Source organism: Brassica rapa, chromosome A07 (genome assembly GCF_000309985.2).
Source record: "Brassica rapa cultivar Chiifu-401-42 chromosome A07, CAAS_Brap_v3.01, whole genome shotgun sequence".
Classification (NCBI taxonomy): domain Eukaryota; kingdom Viridiplantae; phylum Streptophyta; class Magnoliopsida; order Brassicales; family Brassicaceae; genus Brassica; species Brassica rapa.
In genome coordinates this window covers 14,197,920-14,214,889 of record NC_024801.2, presented here as the reverse complement: position 1 = coordinate 14,214,889, position 16,970 = coordinate 14,197,920, and the positions used below count along the sequence as shown (strand labels likewise).

At 34.7% G+C, this 16,970-nt stretch overlaps 3 protein-coding genes and 1 non-coding gene across 4 annotated transcripts; 3 read left to right on the top strand and 1 right to left on the bottom strand.

Moving 5' to 3' along the window:
- Window positions 1-5,758: 5,758 nt before the first annotated feature.
- On the top strand, window positions 5,759-6,827 carry LOC103829467 (V-type proton ATPase subunit c2). The gene is made up of 3 exons (XM_009105126.3): window positions 5,759-5,998; window positions 6,084-6,369; window positions 6,488-6,827. The coding sequence occupies exons 1-3, from the start codon at window positions 5,920-5,922 to the stop codon at window positions 6,618-6,620; spliced, it is 498 nt and encodes a 165-aa protein (XP_009103374.2). The 5' UTR covers window positions 5,759-5,919; the 3' UTR covers window positions 6,621-6,827.
- Window positions 6,828-7,482: 655 nt separating this feature from the next.
- TRNAE-CUC lies at window positions 7,483-7,555 on the top strand. Its single transcript has one exon. It is a non-coding gene; the product is annotated as a tRNA-Glu (tRNA).
- A 53-nt stretch (window positions 7,556-7,608) lies between these two features.
- Window positions 7,609-10,256, bottom strand: LOC103829466 (endoglucanase 2). Its single transcript, XM_009105125.3, has 6 exons — window positions 9,927-10,256; window positions 9,351-9,634; window positions 8,672-9,106; window positions 8,435-8,573; window positions 8,172-8,338; window positions 7,609-8,094 (listed from the first exon to the last, which is right to left on the bottom strand). Exons 1-6 carry the CDS (start codon window positions 10,168-10,170, stop codon window positions 7,762-7,764), a joined length of 1,602 nt encoding a protein of 533 aa, XP_009103373.1. The 5' UTR covers window positions 10,171-10,256; the 3' UTR covers window positions 7,609-7,761.
- A 2,753-nt stretch (window positions 10,257-13,009) lies between these two features.
- LOC103829464 lies at window positions 13,010-13,555 on the top strand. Its single transcript, XM_009105124.3, has one exon. It carries the CDS (start codon window positions 13,166-13,168, stop codon window positions 13,397-13,399), a length of 234 nt encoding a protein of 77 aa, XP_009103372.1. The 5' UTR covers window positions 13,010-13,165; the 3' UTR covers window positions 13,400-13,555.
- Window positions 13,556-16,970: the final 3,415 nt, after the last annotated feature.

The window sequence follows — 16,970 nt, the reverse complement described above, 5'->3', positions numbered from 1 at the left end:
TTAAATGATAGTAACATATATGGTATATTTTAATATTAATATTTATCAGATGATGTTTTTTGCTCATATTTTTTTTTATCATTTGTATTTGTTATAACAAAAAGTCTAAATTAGTGATAACAGAATTTGCAATGTGGAATTAATGGTTTAAGTAATTTATAATATTTAAAAAAATTAAGTTGTCAATATTTTTTCAAATTTTTTATCAAAAAAATGTTCAAAGTAAATTTCAAAATTAAGATATTTATGTATTTTATATGGCATATAGTTTAATTTAAAATGATACATATATTTATATATCTTTTATTTTTGATACTTATTAAATGAGACTTTCAACTTATATTAGTTTTTAATTATTTGTATCATGTCATAACAAAAGTTTTAAATCACAGATCACAAAATTTGAATGTGGAACTTTTAACAGTTTTAGTAATTTATACTCGTTTTTATAAATTCAAAATATAATATATAAATAATTTTTTTAAATTTTTTATTATATGGTTACTATAATTGTTTAATTTATTTTAATAGCTTAAAATTAAACAAATATAATTATAATACACACTTATTTTTATCAAATCTTTATTATTCAAAATCATTAATTGTCATATATACTTTAGTCACATTAGGCAATTCTGTAATGTTATTTAGGGAAATAATGAAGCACATTAATAATGTATTTACTTTGGTTTAATAAAAAGCTTATTATATATTTAGATGGACCAACCTATTTCTCTAAGGATTCTAAGAATCATTCTAGTGATGACATGTGACTACAAAAAATGTTGCAATGCTTCTCAAATAATATATAAGGGATATGTACATGTGTACTATCTCTTTTCACTTTCCTATATTTATTGATTTTTATTAATTGAGAAACTTTTATTCCGCTTTCCACGGATAAAGCCATCCGCATTGGTCACTTTATAGATCAGTCTCTCTTGTGCTTAGAAAGAAAAAGAAGGTAGTCTTTCATCTAATAAATCAATTAAAAAGAAGTATAATAGAAGGAGAATGAAAATTTTTAACAATCGATCGCATGAGATCAAACATTTTGAAAACACCCAGGGACTTTTTTGAATGGTTTGATCTTTCTAAGAGCATTTAATTTTAGTACATAAAATAAATTATTCTGAAAATAGAAGTATAATATGCTGGGAGAGATGGTGGAGAAACCCGAAAAAGCAGATCGGTTTGAGGGCTCCGACGTCCGGCCGGCGCGTGAGCGCGCGTACCGTCGCCGGAGCCTCTCGATCTTCCACCGAGTGATTTTCTATGGCTTCTCATACTTATCCTCTCCCTATCGCCTTGTCGAAGCTCTGGTCCGGGCCGTGTCCTTTGTCATCACCTCCGGGGGTGATCCGTCACCAGTGGAGGCGCTGAGTTTGGAGCAACGACGTGAGCGGGTGGAGGTTGGGGGTGGTGAAGCCGGTAGTTTCGAGTAGTCTTAGTTTTCTGGGAGGTGGAGGCTTCTAGAGCTCCATCAACGCCGGCCTTGTTACCGGGAGGCGGAGGCTTCCTCTGCTCCGCTTTCGCCGGCTCTTGTCTCCAGGGTGTGAAGGTTGTTCTGTGCCTTGCACCGCCGGCTAGTGGTCTTTTATTTCAGTTTTTAGGTTGCTTTCTTAGTTTCTAGCGATGTCGGGTTGGTTTGGCCGGAGGAACTCTCGTCGGAGGATGATTGACGCTCCCCGGTGGTAACTGGGTGATGGTTTGCGGTAAGCTTGAACGTCGGTGGTGGTGTTTAACAGTGACGGATTTGCTCTCCTTGCGATTGATGCTATCCGATTTTAGAAACTCCGTCTTGAGGGCGTTAGCGGTGATGATGTTGTGGAGCTTTGAGCTTGGGTGTGTACCGGTGGATCGATCATGGGAGATGGCACCGGTGTTTCGATTGTTGCGGGTTTCCGGCGTGGATCGAAGCGGTTGAGCGTGAGAGCGGCGCCTCCGTTTTGGTAGCTAGGGATTCCGTTTTTTTTTGGGCTTATGGGCCATGTTTGTGTGGAGTAGGGATGCTCTTTGTTGGGCTTTGTAATAGTTGGGCTTGCTCCATATCTATATATATAAAGAAATGTTCGCCTCTCTCCCGTGAAGCCACATCATCAATTCGTGCGTTCTGGGAGTGACACGTGTCCCATTTTATATTTAGAGCCAAAATAAATGAATGCAGTTAAGGGTAATTGAACCCAGCACCTCTAGCACTGGTAATTTCTCTTAGAACCACTAGGCTAAAGGCACTTTTTATAAATATTTGGCCGCGAAAATACTTATTATCGTGTCAGCTAGAAGCCCATGCTTCTTCTGCTTGTGGCCAGGGCCGACACTGAACTGACGTCAAGATGAAGGTCGTGAAGTTAAAAACTTTGCTCCAAACAGTTTTGCAATGTTTCCAACCTTTATAACTTGATGCATACTCCCTCCGTTCCTAAATGATTTATGTTTTAGAAAAATATTTTGTTTCTAAAAGATTCATATTTTACATTTTCAATGTATGTAATAATGGAAAATTGTAAATTTCAGAAACATTAATTGTGTTTACTGAATTTTGATTGGTTAAAAATCATAGGAAATCACTAAACACAGAAAATCATACATTTATTATCAAAATTTTAAGTGTTTTCTTAATAAGTGTGAAAATTTTAAAACATAGATTATTTAGGAACAAAGGGAGTATAATATATATCAAAATACATTTGTTGTACACGCTTTTATTAGTTTTGCTTTTAAAAGAAAGTAGTTACAGTTATAAATGTTTTATGCCAGTGAAGTAATGGTTAAAAAATCTCTATACATATGTCATTTTAAAATAACACCCAACTTTTATATATAGTCAATACATATGTCCATGTTATATTCTAGACTAAATATTTTCTCTTTTAAAAATATAGAAAACAATTTTTTTAGTCTACAAGCAAATGTTGTAGAGCAAGTATGCATTATACAAAATAATATATATTTAAAATCCATACACAAAAACATAAAATTTGTTATATGCCTCTTTCTGACACATGCACACTCCACTATGAATAAGAATTAAAAAAAAAACAGTATTGTCATCAAACTTTATCACAAATCCACATTTGTACATCTATAATTATGAGTTGTACAATTAGTTAATTTGATACAATACCAAAGCAAGAATAATCGAAAAACAACTATACCACCGCATACTAATAAATAAGACATAACAGATAACCAAATTCTTGAATCTTAAAACAAATTTCAACTCGAGCATTTAGTGAATATCAAATTAACTAATATTCCGCCCGTAGGGCGGACCTACCCTAGTTTTAAATAAAATTATTGATGGAAAAAAAAAAAGATGGTGGAGAAACCGAATACTTCAAATGCTTTAAGATCAAATTTATCGGCAAGTTCCTAGGGAATTGAGAAACCGATTAGGAATTAAAAAATGAGATGTCATTCAAATAAGGTAAAACAAATCTTTTACTTGGTTAAAAAAATAAAACATAACTTAGTTATTATCATACTAAACTTTTTATTTTCGATACCTACATAGTTTTATATTGATGGAGTTGCTCTTATATATCAAACAAACTATCTCATAAATAAAATATTATTATTTTGTATAATTTAATTAATAATTAAATTTTAACCCGTAAAAATAAAGTGAACAAGTCGCCGTGCAACATATTAAAAGTATCTCTCACGTTTTGTTGAATTTCTTTGATGAGATCCTCATGTGCTTCTCTCATCAGCTTTTACAAAGTTTTATACCTTTTTAGCATTTAGATATTGTCTTACAAATTTTAACTGGGATTGCCTTAAGGGCATAGTTAGTGGTGGGTGTCTGTAACTGAGTCTCTAGACATTATATTTTTAAATCAGTCGTTTGTGTAATTAAAATTTAAAGCTTAAAGTAATTATGTACTTTTTAAAGCTCAAAAAGAGTAGATATGTACCAATGCTAGAATGCCAGGTGGACTTATGGTGTCTCATCAATTTGGAAGAGTATTTTCACGGAGAAATGATATTTCCTTTTTATTATCTCTCACATTTTTTGTTATTTTATTATTATTATTTTCTGAGAAAAACTCATGAGAAAAAACACACCGTTGATATTCTATAGCATTACGTCATATTGGATTTCTAACCACTTTAATATTGATAGTTTTTTATGTATTTTAGTTAAAAGTTGAATTTTAAATCACAAAACTTCATGTAACCCCGTAGAAAATAACATGTGTAAAATAATATCATTTTTTTTTGTTGAAATTCTCTGCACTTTACTTGTTTCTCTAACACAACTTTTTAAATATATTCTATGTTTTTTTGGTAAAATGTTAAATTACTATATCAAGTTTTAATTTTTTTTACAGAAACACAGAGAAAACAAGAAGCAGAACGCATAAATGAAATTAAACAGAGCACCTAGAGATAAGGAGACTCTATTACGACAGACTATGGTCCTAAAGGCACATTGGAGTAAGCGTAGCGTCGATGGCCCAAGGAAAATGTATGAGCAGAGTGAGACCCCAGTTGCCGCGAGTACCTGGAGAGAAAAGCAGCTCAAACCTTGAAGCAACGAGTAAAACCTACAGTTTCTGAGAACCTCAAACATCAATACTTTCACCAAGAAACACATCACAGAGCAACCAACTCATTCAAAATCGCATCACCTTTAACACGAGGAGGAATCCACTGACAAACGGTGCCGTCGTTCGAGACAGAGAACTAGAGATTGCTGTCACCTACCCTCCAATCTCGGAACCGTATACACCCATTTAACCCACTGCACACGCAGAGCAGTGGGACATGTCGAGCACACCTCTCCGGAAGATGTCATATCTACAGATTATTTGTTCTGAAAGTATCTTCACTTGATTTTACCTTTGTTATCAAAAATTAGTTTTATGCCCTGTTCGAAAACGCGGCCGCCTAGCCGAATAGGCGACCGCCTAGACGCTCGACGGTAGAGAACCGTGGCGCTTTAGACCAATTCGGTCCATAAAATCGGACCCACATAAAATCGGCCGCCTAGTCTGATAAACCGGACAAAACCCGATTTTTAACCGATTTAATTCCCGTGTAAATTTTAAACTGTCGGTGAGCTTTGGGTTATCTAAAGCCCACATACACATTAGAGCAACAGAGAAATATGTATATTTATAGAGTACTTGCCGAGTAACTTTTGTTTGTTCTCTCCGATGTAGGATATTGTCAATTCTTAGATTTTTGCATTTTTAATTTCTTATTTATTGGGGGGATTTTTAAGACAAAACAAATTTAAAATATGTCAAACGTACTACTAGTTCACTTTCCTTTCATGAAATAAACATTTTAATACTATGTTAGATGAAAGGTTGCAGTGGAATTACATACTATTATAATATTTTTGATGAAGTCTGTTTAATATTTACACATGTATCATATGTATATATATTTTTAATAATGGATTTTGTTAGAGATAGATAGTAGTATAAATTCAATATACAGATATTATGTTATATTTGCACCATATATCTAATTTTAATATTAAATTAAATAAAATTATATAAAAACTAGGCCCTGCGTATACCCTGCTTAATCTCCGATTTTTCGGTAACTCGCTAGGTCCGGGATCGCCGCCCGACTAGCGCCTAGCGTAGTTTCGAACATGGGTTTTATGTAACTGTTACAAAAAAATCAGTGATTTGTTGAAAATATAACGAAAAAAGAAACTGCACTTTCCAATTGTTCAGGCATCATGAATGCACAACGACTTGTACCCGATAATAAATTGGTATGGTTCGGTTTAGGTGGAGAGGTAACTAATTTAAGTACGGTTTAATTTGACACGCCGGCTTACACGCCGGCAATTTACTAAACCAATCATTGTCGACATAAGTTTGATCTCTCTCTCTCAAATCGTTTCTTCGCGATCGGATCTCATCGGAAGAGACGCACAATTCACGACGAGCGATGGCTTCAGGTTTCAGCGGCGATGAAACTGCTCCCTTCTTCGGATTCCTCGGCGCCGCCGCCGCTCTCGTTTTCTCCTGTAACACCAAATCCTTCTTTCAACACATCCTCTAAATTGAATGAATCCACGGTTTGGGTTTTTGATCTCATCCGTTTTTTGTCAGGCATGGGAGCAGCGTACGGGACAGCGAAGAGCGGGGTCGGTGTGGCGTCGATGGGTGTGATGAGACCAGAGCTTGTAATGAAATCGATTGTTCCGGTCGTTATGGCTGGTGTGTTAGGTATCTACGGTCTCATCATTGCTGTCATCATCAGTACTGGAATCAACCCAAAGGCCAAGTCTTACTATCTCTTCGACGGCTACGCTCATCTCTCTTCCGGTCTCGCTTGTGGTCTCGCCGGTCTCTCCGCCGGTATGGCTATTGGCATCGTCGGCGATGCCGGTGTTAGGTAATTGAAACAAACTAGTTCAGAAAAAGATTGGATCTTTCGTGTTAGAGATGTTGTTTAGAGCTTAAAAGGTTGAATCTTTTTTTTTACTTTTATGTTTGGTCTTTGTGTGTTGCAGAGCGAATGCACAACAGCCAAAGCTGTTTGTGGGAATGATTCTGATTCTCATCTTTGCTGAAGCACTTGCGCTGTACGGTCTCATTGTTGGTATCATCCTCTCTTCTCGTGCTGGTCAGTCTAGAGCCGAGTGAAGTCATAAAGTCTTTTCGTTATGTGCGAAACCCTTGTCATGTTTTTGATATATTTCACTTCCTTTTTTTTGTGGCATTGTGAGTTTTTGCTTTTTTCATGAAAAAACAAGCAAATAATCATTTGAATTTGGTTCTAAATATTTTTTTTTTTAATTTGCACACTGTAAGAAATACCCCCAATAAGTAATAAATATGATGATTCAGTGATTTTATTCTTTTAGACTGAAACCATGGCTTATTGTTTTGATCATTCATCTATTGATATGAAAAAACTCTCGGTGATGGCTTGGATTACGACGCACAATCGTCTAACAACAGGGGACAAAGTCAAGCAATTGTTCTCAGGAGCCAATGCTGAGTGTGTCCTATGCCATTATCCCTTGGAAACTCGGAACCACTTATTCTTTGAATGCAAGTACTCAGAAGAAGTATGGAAGGTGCTTGTATTTAAAATGCTGTGAACAGATTACACAGCGAGCTCTGTTATGAACATCCTGGTTGACACATCAAGGGACAAAATCACTCTGTTCCTTCTTCGCTACGTTTTTTAACTATCGATTCGCTCGATATGGAGGGAAAGGAATGGTAGAAAGCATGGGGAACAACACAAGACTGCTTCACAAATGCAAAGTACATCGACAAGAACATCTAAATATTTTTTTTTTAATTTGCACACTGTAAGAAATACACCAATAAGTAATAAATATGATGATTCAGTGATTTCATTCTTTTAGACTGAAACCATGGCTTATTGTTTTGATCATTCATCTAAAAAACTGAATTTGTGTGTGCTTGACATTTTCTTTGATGTCAATTCATCGATTATATAGATGATGGTAAAAACGCACCCAGTGTTCACCCATCCGTTGTAGTCTAGCTGGTCAGGATACTCGGCTCTCACCCGAGAGACCCGGGTTCGAGTCCCGGCAACGGAGTTATTTTTTTGCTCCCTTTATAGTCTGGTAGAACATGTTTCCAAGAAGAACAGTGAACAAATAGGAGAAATTTTTACCATATGCTATACAAAACATGAAAACCACATGCATTAATTCAACCATGTTCGTACATATACATACATAGATAGAATGAGACAAATAAGATGTGTTGTGTGATTCTAATTAAAACAACTTCAATAAAGATCTCAAATAAAAGATTCTACCGATGAAGATCTAGTAACCAAACTAGACAAAAGACCAACCACAAGCGCACTGTTATAAGTACTCGGCTCATTCTGCATTGAATTGTTCCTCGCATCAATAAACGTCTCGTTCAGAAACGGTCCACCAACAAGTGCACCATAAGCCACGTTAGGGTTCGGTTCCTCCGAGTTAAGCCACTTGAATCCATCTTTACATCCTGTGTTTGCATCACCTGGTATCGAAGCTCCTCGATGATGCACAAACTCTGGATATTTATCACCATAACCCACCAAATAGCTCATTGTCTCTGGATTCTTCCCTAGCATGTAATCAGCCTGCAAAGTGTTAATATGAAACCATATAGTATATGTAAGAGGTCATGAGTTTAGCTTAATGGAATATTATAAAGAACCTGGGATCTGGCGAATTTTCTGAGATCTGATGGTTTAAAGGATGTGTCACCACAAGATAGTTTATCAACACCGGATGTGAGCATGTAGTCACTGTAGAGTGTGGCTAAAAATGCTGAGGACACAGGATGTTGCAGTGCATTCCATTCAGCAACCCATATAAGACCACCTTGAAAAAAAATTCAACAAATATTCAGAGAATTATATGAAATTCTACATCATGAGTGAAAGTATGATATAATGTGAGATGTAAGAGAGATTATACCATCAGTTCTACTAGATGTAGCTGTTGGGGAGTCTGGTATGAGCCCACACATGACAGCTTCTGCTGTTTCTTTATAACCTTCAAGTCCTTTGCTCCCTGATAGTCCTTTCTTGAAGAAGGTTAATCTTGATAATAGTACCTGCAATGGTACATAAGTTATTAAATGTTTTTTTTAAACTAAAAAATAAGGGTTAATAAGAACATAATAATTTGTAAGCAAGTGCATAATCTCTATACATGTGTTCCTGGAAGCTTGTTGTCCCAACTAAACCATGTCGGACTTCCAAAATTTCCAAACTCATCTCCATTTTTAGACACAAAATCGAGGTATGTTTTGTCCTCTGTCGCATGGTACAACCATGACGCTGCCCATAGAAGCTCATCTCCGTAGCCAGTGGAGTTGTAGTAACTCTGAACCTCAGGTATGTTGACACTGTAAGATGCCCTGTTGTTATCGGCGAAATCGAACAACTGCTTGGCGTGTTTGAGAAGCGTGCCTGAATATTTGGTATCACTTTCTTTAAAGACTAGAGATGCTGCAGCCATGGCTGCTGCTGTTTCTGCGGCAACCTCAGTCCCTGGAGTATCTGCATCAATCTTGGTGAGAGTTCTCTTTCTTGACATTGTTTCTGGCCTATCCCAACATTTATGATCAGTCTCCGGATCTCCCACCTTGAAAAAAAATGAATAATATGAAAATGGTCGGATCTATGATTTTAGAGGCCATAAATATTTTTATTAAAAACTAACAATTTTTTTCAATATAATTTCTATAATTATATATATAACCTCCAAAAAAATGTAAGACCCAAATCCTATGTTTCACTGGGATGTGTCCAAATCCGATCTTGAAAATGAGTATTCTAATGGTCTTGAAACGTGACAAGTTATGAAAGATTGATCTTGATCATTGTACCTGAATGTAGAGGACGTTTGGAGAAGGATGAGCATTGATGAGGAAATCAGTGGTCCACTTTAGAGAGTCTTTAGCAGGATCAAGTTGGTCGAGGGAGTCCATGTGATTGCCGTACTCGAGAATGGACCAGGAGAGAAGAGTGGCAGTGAAAGCCATAGGGAAGCCAAACTTCATGTGATCTCCAGCATCGTATAAACCTTTGGAAAGGTCGAGACTCGCTTCACTTCCATCTTTAAGACCTGAATCTCCTCTCCAAGGTATTTTGTTGTTCTCCAGCTTACCAGCTACATCAAAACAAAGCCAAGAATCATGCGTAGAACTAAGTTTAGCCAAAATCAAAACCAAATAATCACATTAAAGATGTAACTTGCGTTATAAGAAACCCCAAAAATTCAATGTTTGTTGCTAATAAACCGAGCCGGTCCTGAGATATCGAGATGAAACATTCGTTCTAGCCTCCAAAAATTTTAGTGGTTAATATGTATAGATCATTGGACTCCAAAATTGATTATAAAATAAAATAAATAAATAACTAAATGAAGGAGGAAAATGAATCAAGAATGGATGATGAATTACATTTCTGGATATCGAAGAACTGCATGGCGATCTTGAGAGCATCAGCGTACTTCTTATCAGTGGAGCCAGGAGCGACATCATCGGAATGGTTTGCTCTATGTCTGATGGTGAAAACGACGGCGAGCACTACAGCGATCACCACGATGATCCCGAGGAACCAACAACAACAACAACATCTCGATCCTGATTTCGCCACCATTTTTTCTCCTCCTTTGGATCGATCCCAATGTCTATGGACATGCATTTAGGGGATTGCTAGATCTACGGATTCCAATAACTGATTTTCGCTAAAAATAGGAATATTTTGAAAATGTGAGAGAGAGAGCGACACTGATCAAACCAGTAATTACGCGGGATGATGATATTTATTTCAGACACTTCGCTGTTATTACTGAAGTACCCTTTCTTGGAAAGGAAGCATTGTTGCCAGTACAATGTCTCAATTGGAGGTTGCGTTGATTTTTGATATTTTATCGTTTTTGGGTGAAAAAATTTAATACTTTCACCTGTAAAATTCATTACGAGTCAGCTTCAAAGACATTGTCTGATTTTTTATATATAATTGTTATGGGAAACACATACTCCTATTTCTTAACAGTTGAAACTATAGTCAGCCCAAACCATGGCGTTTGAGAAAAGTACCTGCTAAAATTGTATTATTTGATTGTGCCGATTGACTTTAACCCATCAATATTCAGTTCAGATCCATATCTTCGGTTGTTTTTTTGGAGTTCTTGACATTATATCCATAATTTTGGTCAGGTGTAGAGTTATATTCGGGACAACCTTCCACTTTACTACTAGACTATCATCATCACTTTGGTTATAACTTTAGTTGTTGTGATGATCTGATATTTTATCCACTTTTAGAAAAAGACGTAATCTAATCTTATTAAGAAACATCAGTAAAAATTAGTAGTATAAAAATTTCAATCAAATGATCAAAGCAGTCACAAGAAAAGCGTAGATCGTAAGTTGGATTTAGGAGTAGAAGCAATGAGAACGAATCAACTAGAGTAGAGTCAATTCGTTCCTTGGATTCATCAAGTATGCTTCACTTGAATTCCACTAGACTTTACTTACTCTGTTGTGCACATAACTTAAAGAATTTTATATAGTCTATAGAGTTATATATTTCATAATCATTTGTGGTTCGATGTTGCTGTTTACCACATATTCTGTTGATTATTCCTCTTTATTAGGTGTGTGAAACAACGGCTGGATGGTTTCTAACAAGAGCACTTATGTATGACTCTCTTCTCTTCCATTGAGGTAACTGAAACAGAGAGAGAGAGAGTGTGTACTACCTGTACATGTAATCCATTGGAATTCTATCTCACTGCATTTTCCTCCTTTTCACAGGAAACTACATATGTTTATGATTCTTTCTTTAGACCATCTGTTTTCTTTTCTTGATAACCCGGGTCATCCGGCCCCTAAAGACCCGACTAATCCCAGAGGTAAGGACAAGAGCCGGTTGCTTAATCCCCTCCTAACGGGAATCAAACCTTGGGAGCCGAACTTCCACGGAATCACTAGGCCAACCCCCTTGGTAGTCTTAGAGCATATGTTGCAAAGCACGAAAAATGAAATTGACCGCTACTTGGTTGAGCTAAGGACCAAAGCAGTAGATATGGGTAGTGATATACTGTAGAAAGGCAGTGTGCTATGGACAAACAAGATTCACAGAGATCCTGGAATTGGCAGCTCTTCAATCAACACCAAAAACAACTAAGCATGCATCACTTACGTTTTAATTTTCTTCCAAAAGATTTATGATACTACACATGTTTCTGATTTTTCATATCTAAAACATAAGAAAAGAAGCAGATTCCACCTGAAGAAAAGGAACAGAAACAACTAGATTTTAAGGTGGCGAGCCAAGCAGCTTCTGTCCACAACAACCCAAGAAACCAAGAGAGGCAAAACACAGCGTGTGACAAACCAAACTCACTCCTCTCCTCCACAATCATCGCCTTCAACTGCCCCTAAACCAAACGCTGATTCAGCACAGCCATCATCAACAACATAGGTTTTACCAGCGTCAGAGATTGTTGCAGCACACCACCTTCTGAGATTCAGCGAGCGTCATCTTTAAAAGAGACAATAATGGATGAGAAACACTAAGAATAAAAGTCACTCGTGGGAGTATGAGAAAAGCTCTTTCAAGTAAAAAATAACATTCCACTGCCGGGCGTTGAACCCGGATTTCATTCAATTGATTTGAAATTAACCTGTGTGACAGCAGATCTGTTGCACTTGTTTTGCGTTGAAATTTATATAACAATTTAATAATAGCAGCACTTCTTATCTCTGTTCAAAAAGAAAAAATATATTCCGCTGCCGGGTTTCGAACCCGGATTTCATTCAATTGATTTGAAATTAACCTGTGTGCTACAGCGGATCTGTTGCACATGTCTTGAGTTGAAAGCTATATAACGATACAATAACGGCAGCTTTCTATCATTTAAAAGGATAAAAATATCTTCCGCAGCAGGGTTTCCAACCCAGATTTCATCAATTGAAATTTAACCTGTGTGTTATTACTACTTACTATGGATTGTTGATACTGCTTCCTATCAATTGCCATCTATCATCATCTCTAATTTATATATTTTAAAATATTAAATTATATTTTCTCTACCTCTCACATGTTTCAACTATTAAATTTTATTTTTGTTAAGACAATATCAACATTTTTTTTGGTAAAAAAGAAAATATCAACATATCTCTATCGTAATATGTTATCCCAAGTTATTACCATGGTTTTCATCAATAAGAACATAACTTGCTGCTATCGATACCTGCAATAACATGTTTAATTTGTAGGATAGACATATTACTCATAGTTGAACAAAAAAAAAAGAAGGACATGATATTACTGATGTCATATTGCATGCGTCATGCTGAGGAGTGAGGCCTCAATAATAGAGCTGAGTGGTAGGTTGTGTGGCTACAGCATTATACACATAAAAAAATGTTGTTTCGAAAGATATATACCGTATTACCATTGGCTTTCCCTTCTTCACCGTTAGATTCCATCTCTCGAAGATAAGATCAACCAAAACTATTATAGTACCGTCAATTATTGTCATTAAAGTGATTCGAACGTGAGAAGTGATTGTTTTTTCATTGGTTGATACAATTAACCATGCCAGTGCATTGTCATTTTACAATAAAATCCAAGAAAATATGCTTTTTGCGTCTCTGACTATAATTATCCACTTTTAGTTCATTTTATGTATGAGCACTCTGAACAACAAAGAGTCCAAGAAGACAACAAGAACAAAACCATGAGTGACCCAAGCGGCCAATCTTCAACAACAACTGTCGGTGGAGACGGCGGTGGTGGTAATAGCGGCGGCAGCGGTGGAAGCGGAAGCTCGTTTGCTAGTCAGCCGCAGAGAGCAAAGGTGAGGAAGCAAGTGTGGGCTGGAGTTCTCAGTATCTCTTCCGCCTCCTCTAACAAATAATATTTTCACTTTTGGCAAAAAAATGTTGGTGGTAATTGTAATGCTTTTGATCATTGTTCTTGTTAACTTAACTGTGTATAAATAAGCTAGCGAGATCATGACCATCATCATCATTACTGTAATGAGATATTGAATATATAATTTTGCTTTCAACTCTGCTGCGAATTTAGAAAACCCTACAAAATTACCAATATTATTGTGTCTAGAAACATTTCCGTTCGAAGATATTAATCTTAACGTTAAACTAATGAGATCTTTGATTAAGGTATACAAGTCTGTGCAAAACATGTGAAAAAAATAATTTCAAAAAAGAATGTGCATTACTGATATAAAACACCATTTTGAAAGTAATTTCAATGAAAAAACAGACTATTGAAAATATTCTATGGTCTGTGCTTGAATGGAATTTCTATCCACTTGCTCTTATCTGTCATCAACAAATAACTATACATACCTCCCCAGGACCCCAGCTATTTTTTTATTTTTTTTGAAACTGATGGACCCCAGCTATTTATTTCACAAATAATATATGAACTATCATTTGTGATGGTTTACAATCGGGTAGCACGTAATTATAATCGGACTGATGATCAGTATATAAATTCCAGTTCATAATATTATCCTGCAACCTATCATCTATGTATCTTGATTTTGATCTGCATGTTTGTTAAACGCAAGATTTGTTTAGATTTCCGCAAAGTGCTTGCGCGTTTACCATACATCCCTTCCATGAAATTCACGTTAATGTAATCATGTAGACGTAATTTAGTCGTATATATGTTCACCAAAAAGAAAACAGTCATATATAGGCATCCTTATGTATACATGAAGTTTTTTTTTGTTAAAACATATATGTAGGGTTAGTCGTTTAGGTTCTTTTGATTTATAAGATTTTCCAAAATCTGCTCTAGCTAATAATTTGCCAAAATCTGCAAAACTCTCATCAAATGACAAAATAAGCAAATTTCACATATACAATGTTTTTTTTTTAACTGTGCACATACAATGTTAATCAGAAATATAGATAATTGTCGCCATATGAACTTAAAATAGACCAACCACGAATATTTTGTAGCCTTTTTAGCCTACTAGAAAATTCATTGGGCTGCTATGTTTGAGCAAACCATAGGTCTATAATTCACAACCAGCTAGATCCTTTTTGTAATCGGGCTTTTAATGAAAAATTAATTACTTCCTCCGAGAATTGACATCGAAGAATGACCGGAGCACATCATTCCCCACATTTTACATCAATATTTCGTAAAACAATAATATTTCAAATATAGTTGGAATATTTAAAAAATAAATAAATACATACTTTTCTTTTTACTTTTTTTTACCAATTAAGTCTCACCACTCATTTTTTTTTACATATTTTAATTTTAAAACTATAGACTAAAGGGAAATTCTCTCGAGTAGATCATTTTTAGAATTTTTTGTCACAAAAAAGAATCTAAAAATAAAAAAAATTATAAAATAAATTTCAATTAAAAATGCGAATGACCTTTATACTCAAGATATATAAATACAAATCAATAAAAATTATCTTTTTTATAGTTACGAATTTTATATATTCAAATTTGAAATTTTTATAAAAAAATATTTTATAGAAATTTTATTTTTTTCAATTTTTTTAAAATTTGAAAAAAAATTGAAATAGTTTTTAAAACTTTTATTTTAAATTTTCAATATCTATTTTTTAGTTTAAATTTTTAAAAATCTCACTCCCAAAACTCCACCCATTAACTCTAAAGTTTAAGTCTATATAAATTAGACTTGTTCTTGGGTTCACCCCCGAGAATGAACCTCTAGGTTCACCAACCAATAAATTTTTATTATTTTATATTCAATATATTAAAAAGATATATTGTCAAGTTATATATGTTTAAAAAAAAAAAATAGTAACAGTTACCAAAAAAAAAAATTAGCATCGTCAGCAAAATACTAAACTTTAAACTCTAAATCCTAATCTCTAAACTCTTGGGTAAACCTTTGGGTAAATCCTAAATACTTGGATAAATTCTAAACTCTAAATCAAAAATACTAAACACTCAAGGGTTTAGGATTTAGGGTTTAGGCTTTAGTGTTTTAGTGTTTAGTGCTTTTGATTTAGAGTTTAGGATTTAGCTAAAGGTTTAGGGTTTACCCAAAAGATTAGGATTTAGAGTTTAGTGTTTTGTTGACGACGATAAAATTATATTTTTAAAAAATTCTTTGTTTTGTAATTACTATTATTTTATTTTTTTTGTTTTAGCTTTTTATTTTAAAAATATAATATAACTTGACATTATTTTATTTACTTTTCTAAAAGATATCAAATATGAAATAGTGAAATCTTATTGATTGGTCAAACATTTGGTCATTTTATTTTTTGGAGGCTATATTTATAACAAAAAAAATAGGACTATCATATTTTTCTAAACTAAAACATTAATCTTTCATATACAAAAGCTAAAACATCAATCCTTTGTATATAAAAGACAGTATTTATTTAAATTAATTAGCTTGCTAAGAATAACTTTTTAAAAATAATTAAAATAAATATATAGAGATTTAACCTGTTTATGTTTAAGAAAAAATCAAAATAACATTTTTTTATTTTTAAAACTTTTTTATAAAAATTACATCATTCTATCAGTCAATCAAAACATGACATTAATAAAGGAATTAAATAAAACGTAATGAGTATAACCAGATTAATATCATAAAATTGGATCTACGTAGTCAGTCTTATCAAAATTATAGATCATAATTCAATGGGTCTCAATAAATTTGAGTTTCAAACGACATTTTGAAATGAGCTGGATTTCCCATTTTTAACACAATTTATATCCAGACTTTACAGTGGTTTCTCTCATTGACTTTACTTCGTGTATTTGAAACTCGCAGACAATCCAGGTCTTGGTGGACCCACAGAAAACTTATAGAAAATATACCATTGAGTAGGACTCAGAAGATAGATAGGGATGGATGGCACTTTACAAAAACTGAGAAATATATAGTTAAATCAGAATATCAGGTGGAACGGATTTATCCAGATAGAGTAAGACCACCACTTTTGATAGGCCCCACAGTTGACGTCTTGAAGGCCTTTTGTTAGAAAATACGATGCCCATCAAAGTTAAAACATTTCCTATGACAACTAGTGACAGGGTGTATCGCGGTTAATAAAAATTTACAAAGGAGAGAGATTCAAGGGGATACCTGTTGTGCATGATGTGGAGCTCATGAAGAATCGATAAACCATGTATTTTTTTGAATGTCCTCCAGCACTCTAGGTTTGGACTCTCTCGAAGATACCATCAAAACCCGAAATCTTTCCCACAAGTTCTCTATTCACAAACATGGATCATCTCTTCTGGAGAGTTCTACCATAGATGGAGGATTATCAATTTGCTTGGATTCTATGGTACATATGAAAATGTCGTAATAATAAAGTCTTTAGTAATCTGGATATTGATCCCATGAATACGCTTAAATTGGCAGAAACAGAGTCAACATTATGGGCTGAGACCTAGATGTTGAATGTACAGAGGACAGTACCACGCGTTGCGGTTACGGCTCTGCCGTC

What these genes read in the sequence shown, in the direction of transcription:
- LOC103829467 (XM_009105126.3), top strand. Translation starts at nt 5,920, where the DNA reads ATGGCTTCAGGTTTCAGCGGCGATGAAACTGCTCCCTTCTTCGGATTC. An exon ending in CGCCGCTCTCGTTTTCTCCT is followed by an intron (nt 5,999 to 6,083) that starts GTAACACCAAAT and finishes GTTTTTTGTCAG; the next exon opens with GCATGGGAGCAGCGTACGGG. An exon ending in GTCGGCGATGCCGGTGTTAG is followed by an intron (nt 6,370 to 6,487) that starts GTAATTGAAACA and finishes TGTGTGTTGCAG; the next exon opens with AGCGAATGCACAACAGCCAA.
- LOC103829466 (XM_009105125.3), bottom strand. Translation starts at nt 10,170, where the DNA reads ATGCATGTCCATAGACATTGGGATCGATCCAAAGGAGGAGAAAAAATG. An exon ending in CAAACGTCCTCTACATTCAG is followed by an intron (nt 9,107 to 9,350) that starts GTACAATGATCA and finishes TTTTTTTTCAAG; the next exon opens with GTGGGAGATCCGGAGACTGA. An exon ending in ACAAGCTTCCAGGAACACAT is followed by an intron (nt 8,574 to 8,671) that starts GTATAGAGATTA and finishes GTACCATTGCAG; the next exon opens with GTACTATTATCAAGATTAAC.
- LOC103829464 (XM_009105124.3), top strand. Translation starts at nt 13,166, where the DNA reads ATGTATGAGCACTCTGAACAACAAAGAGTCCAAGAAGACAACAAGAAC.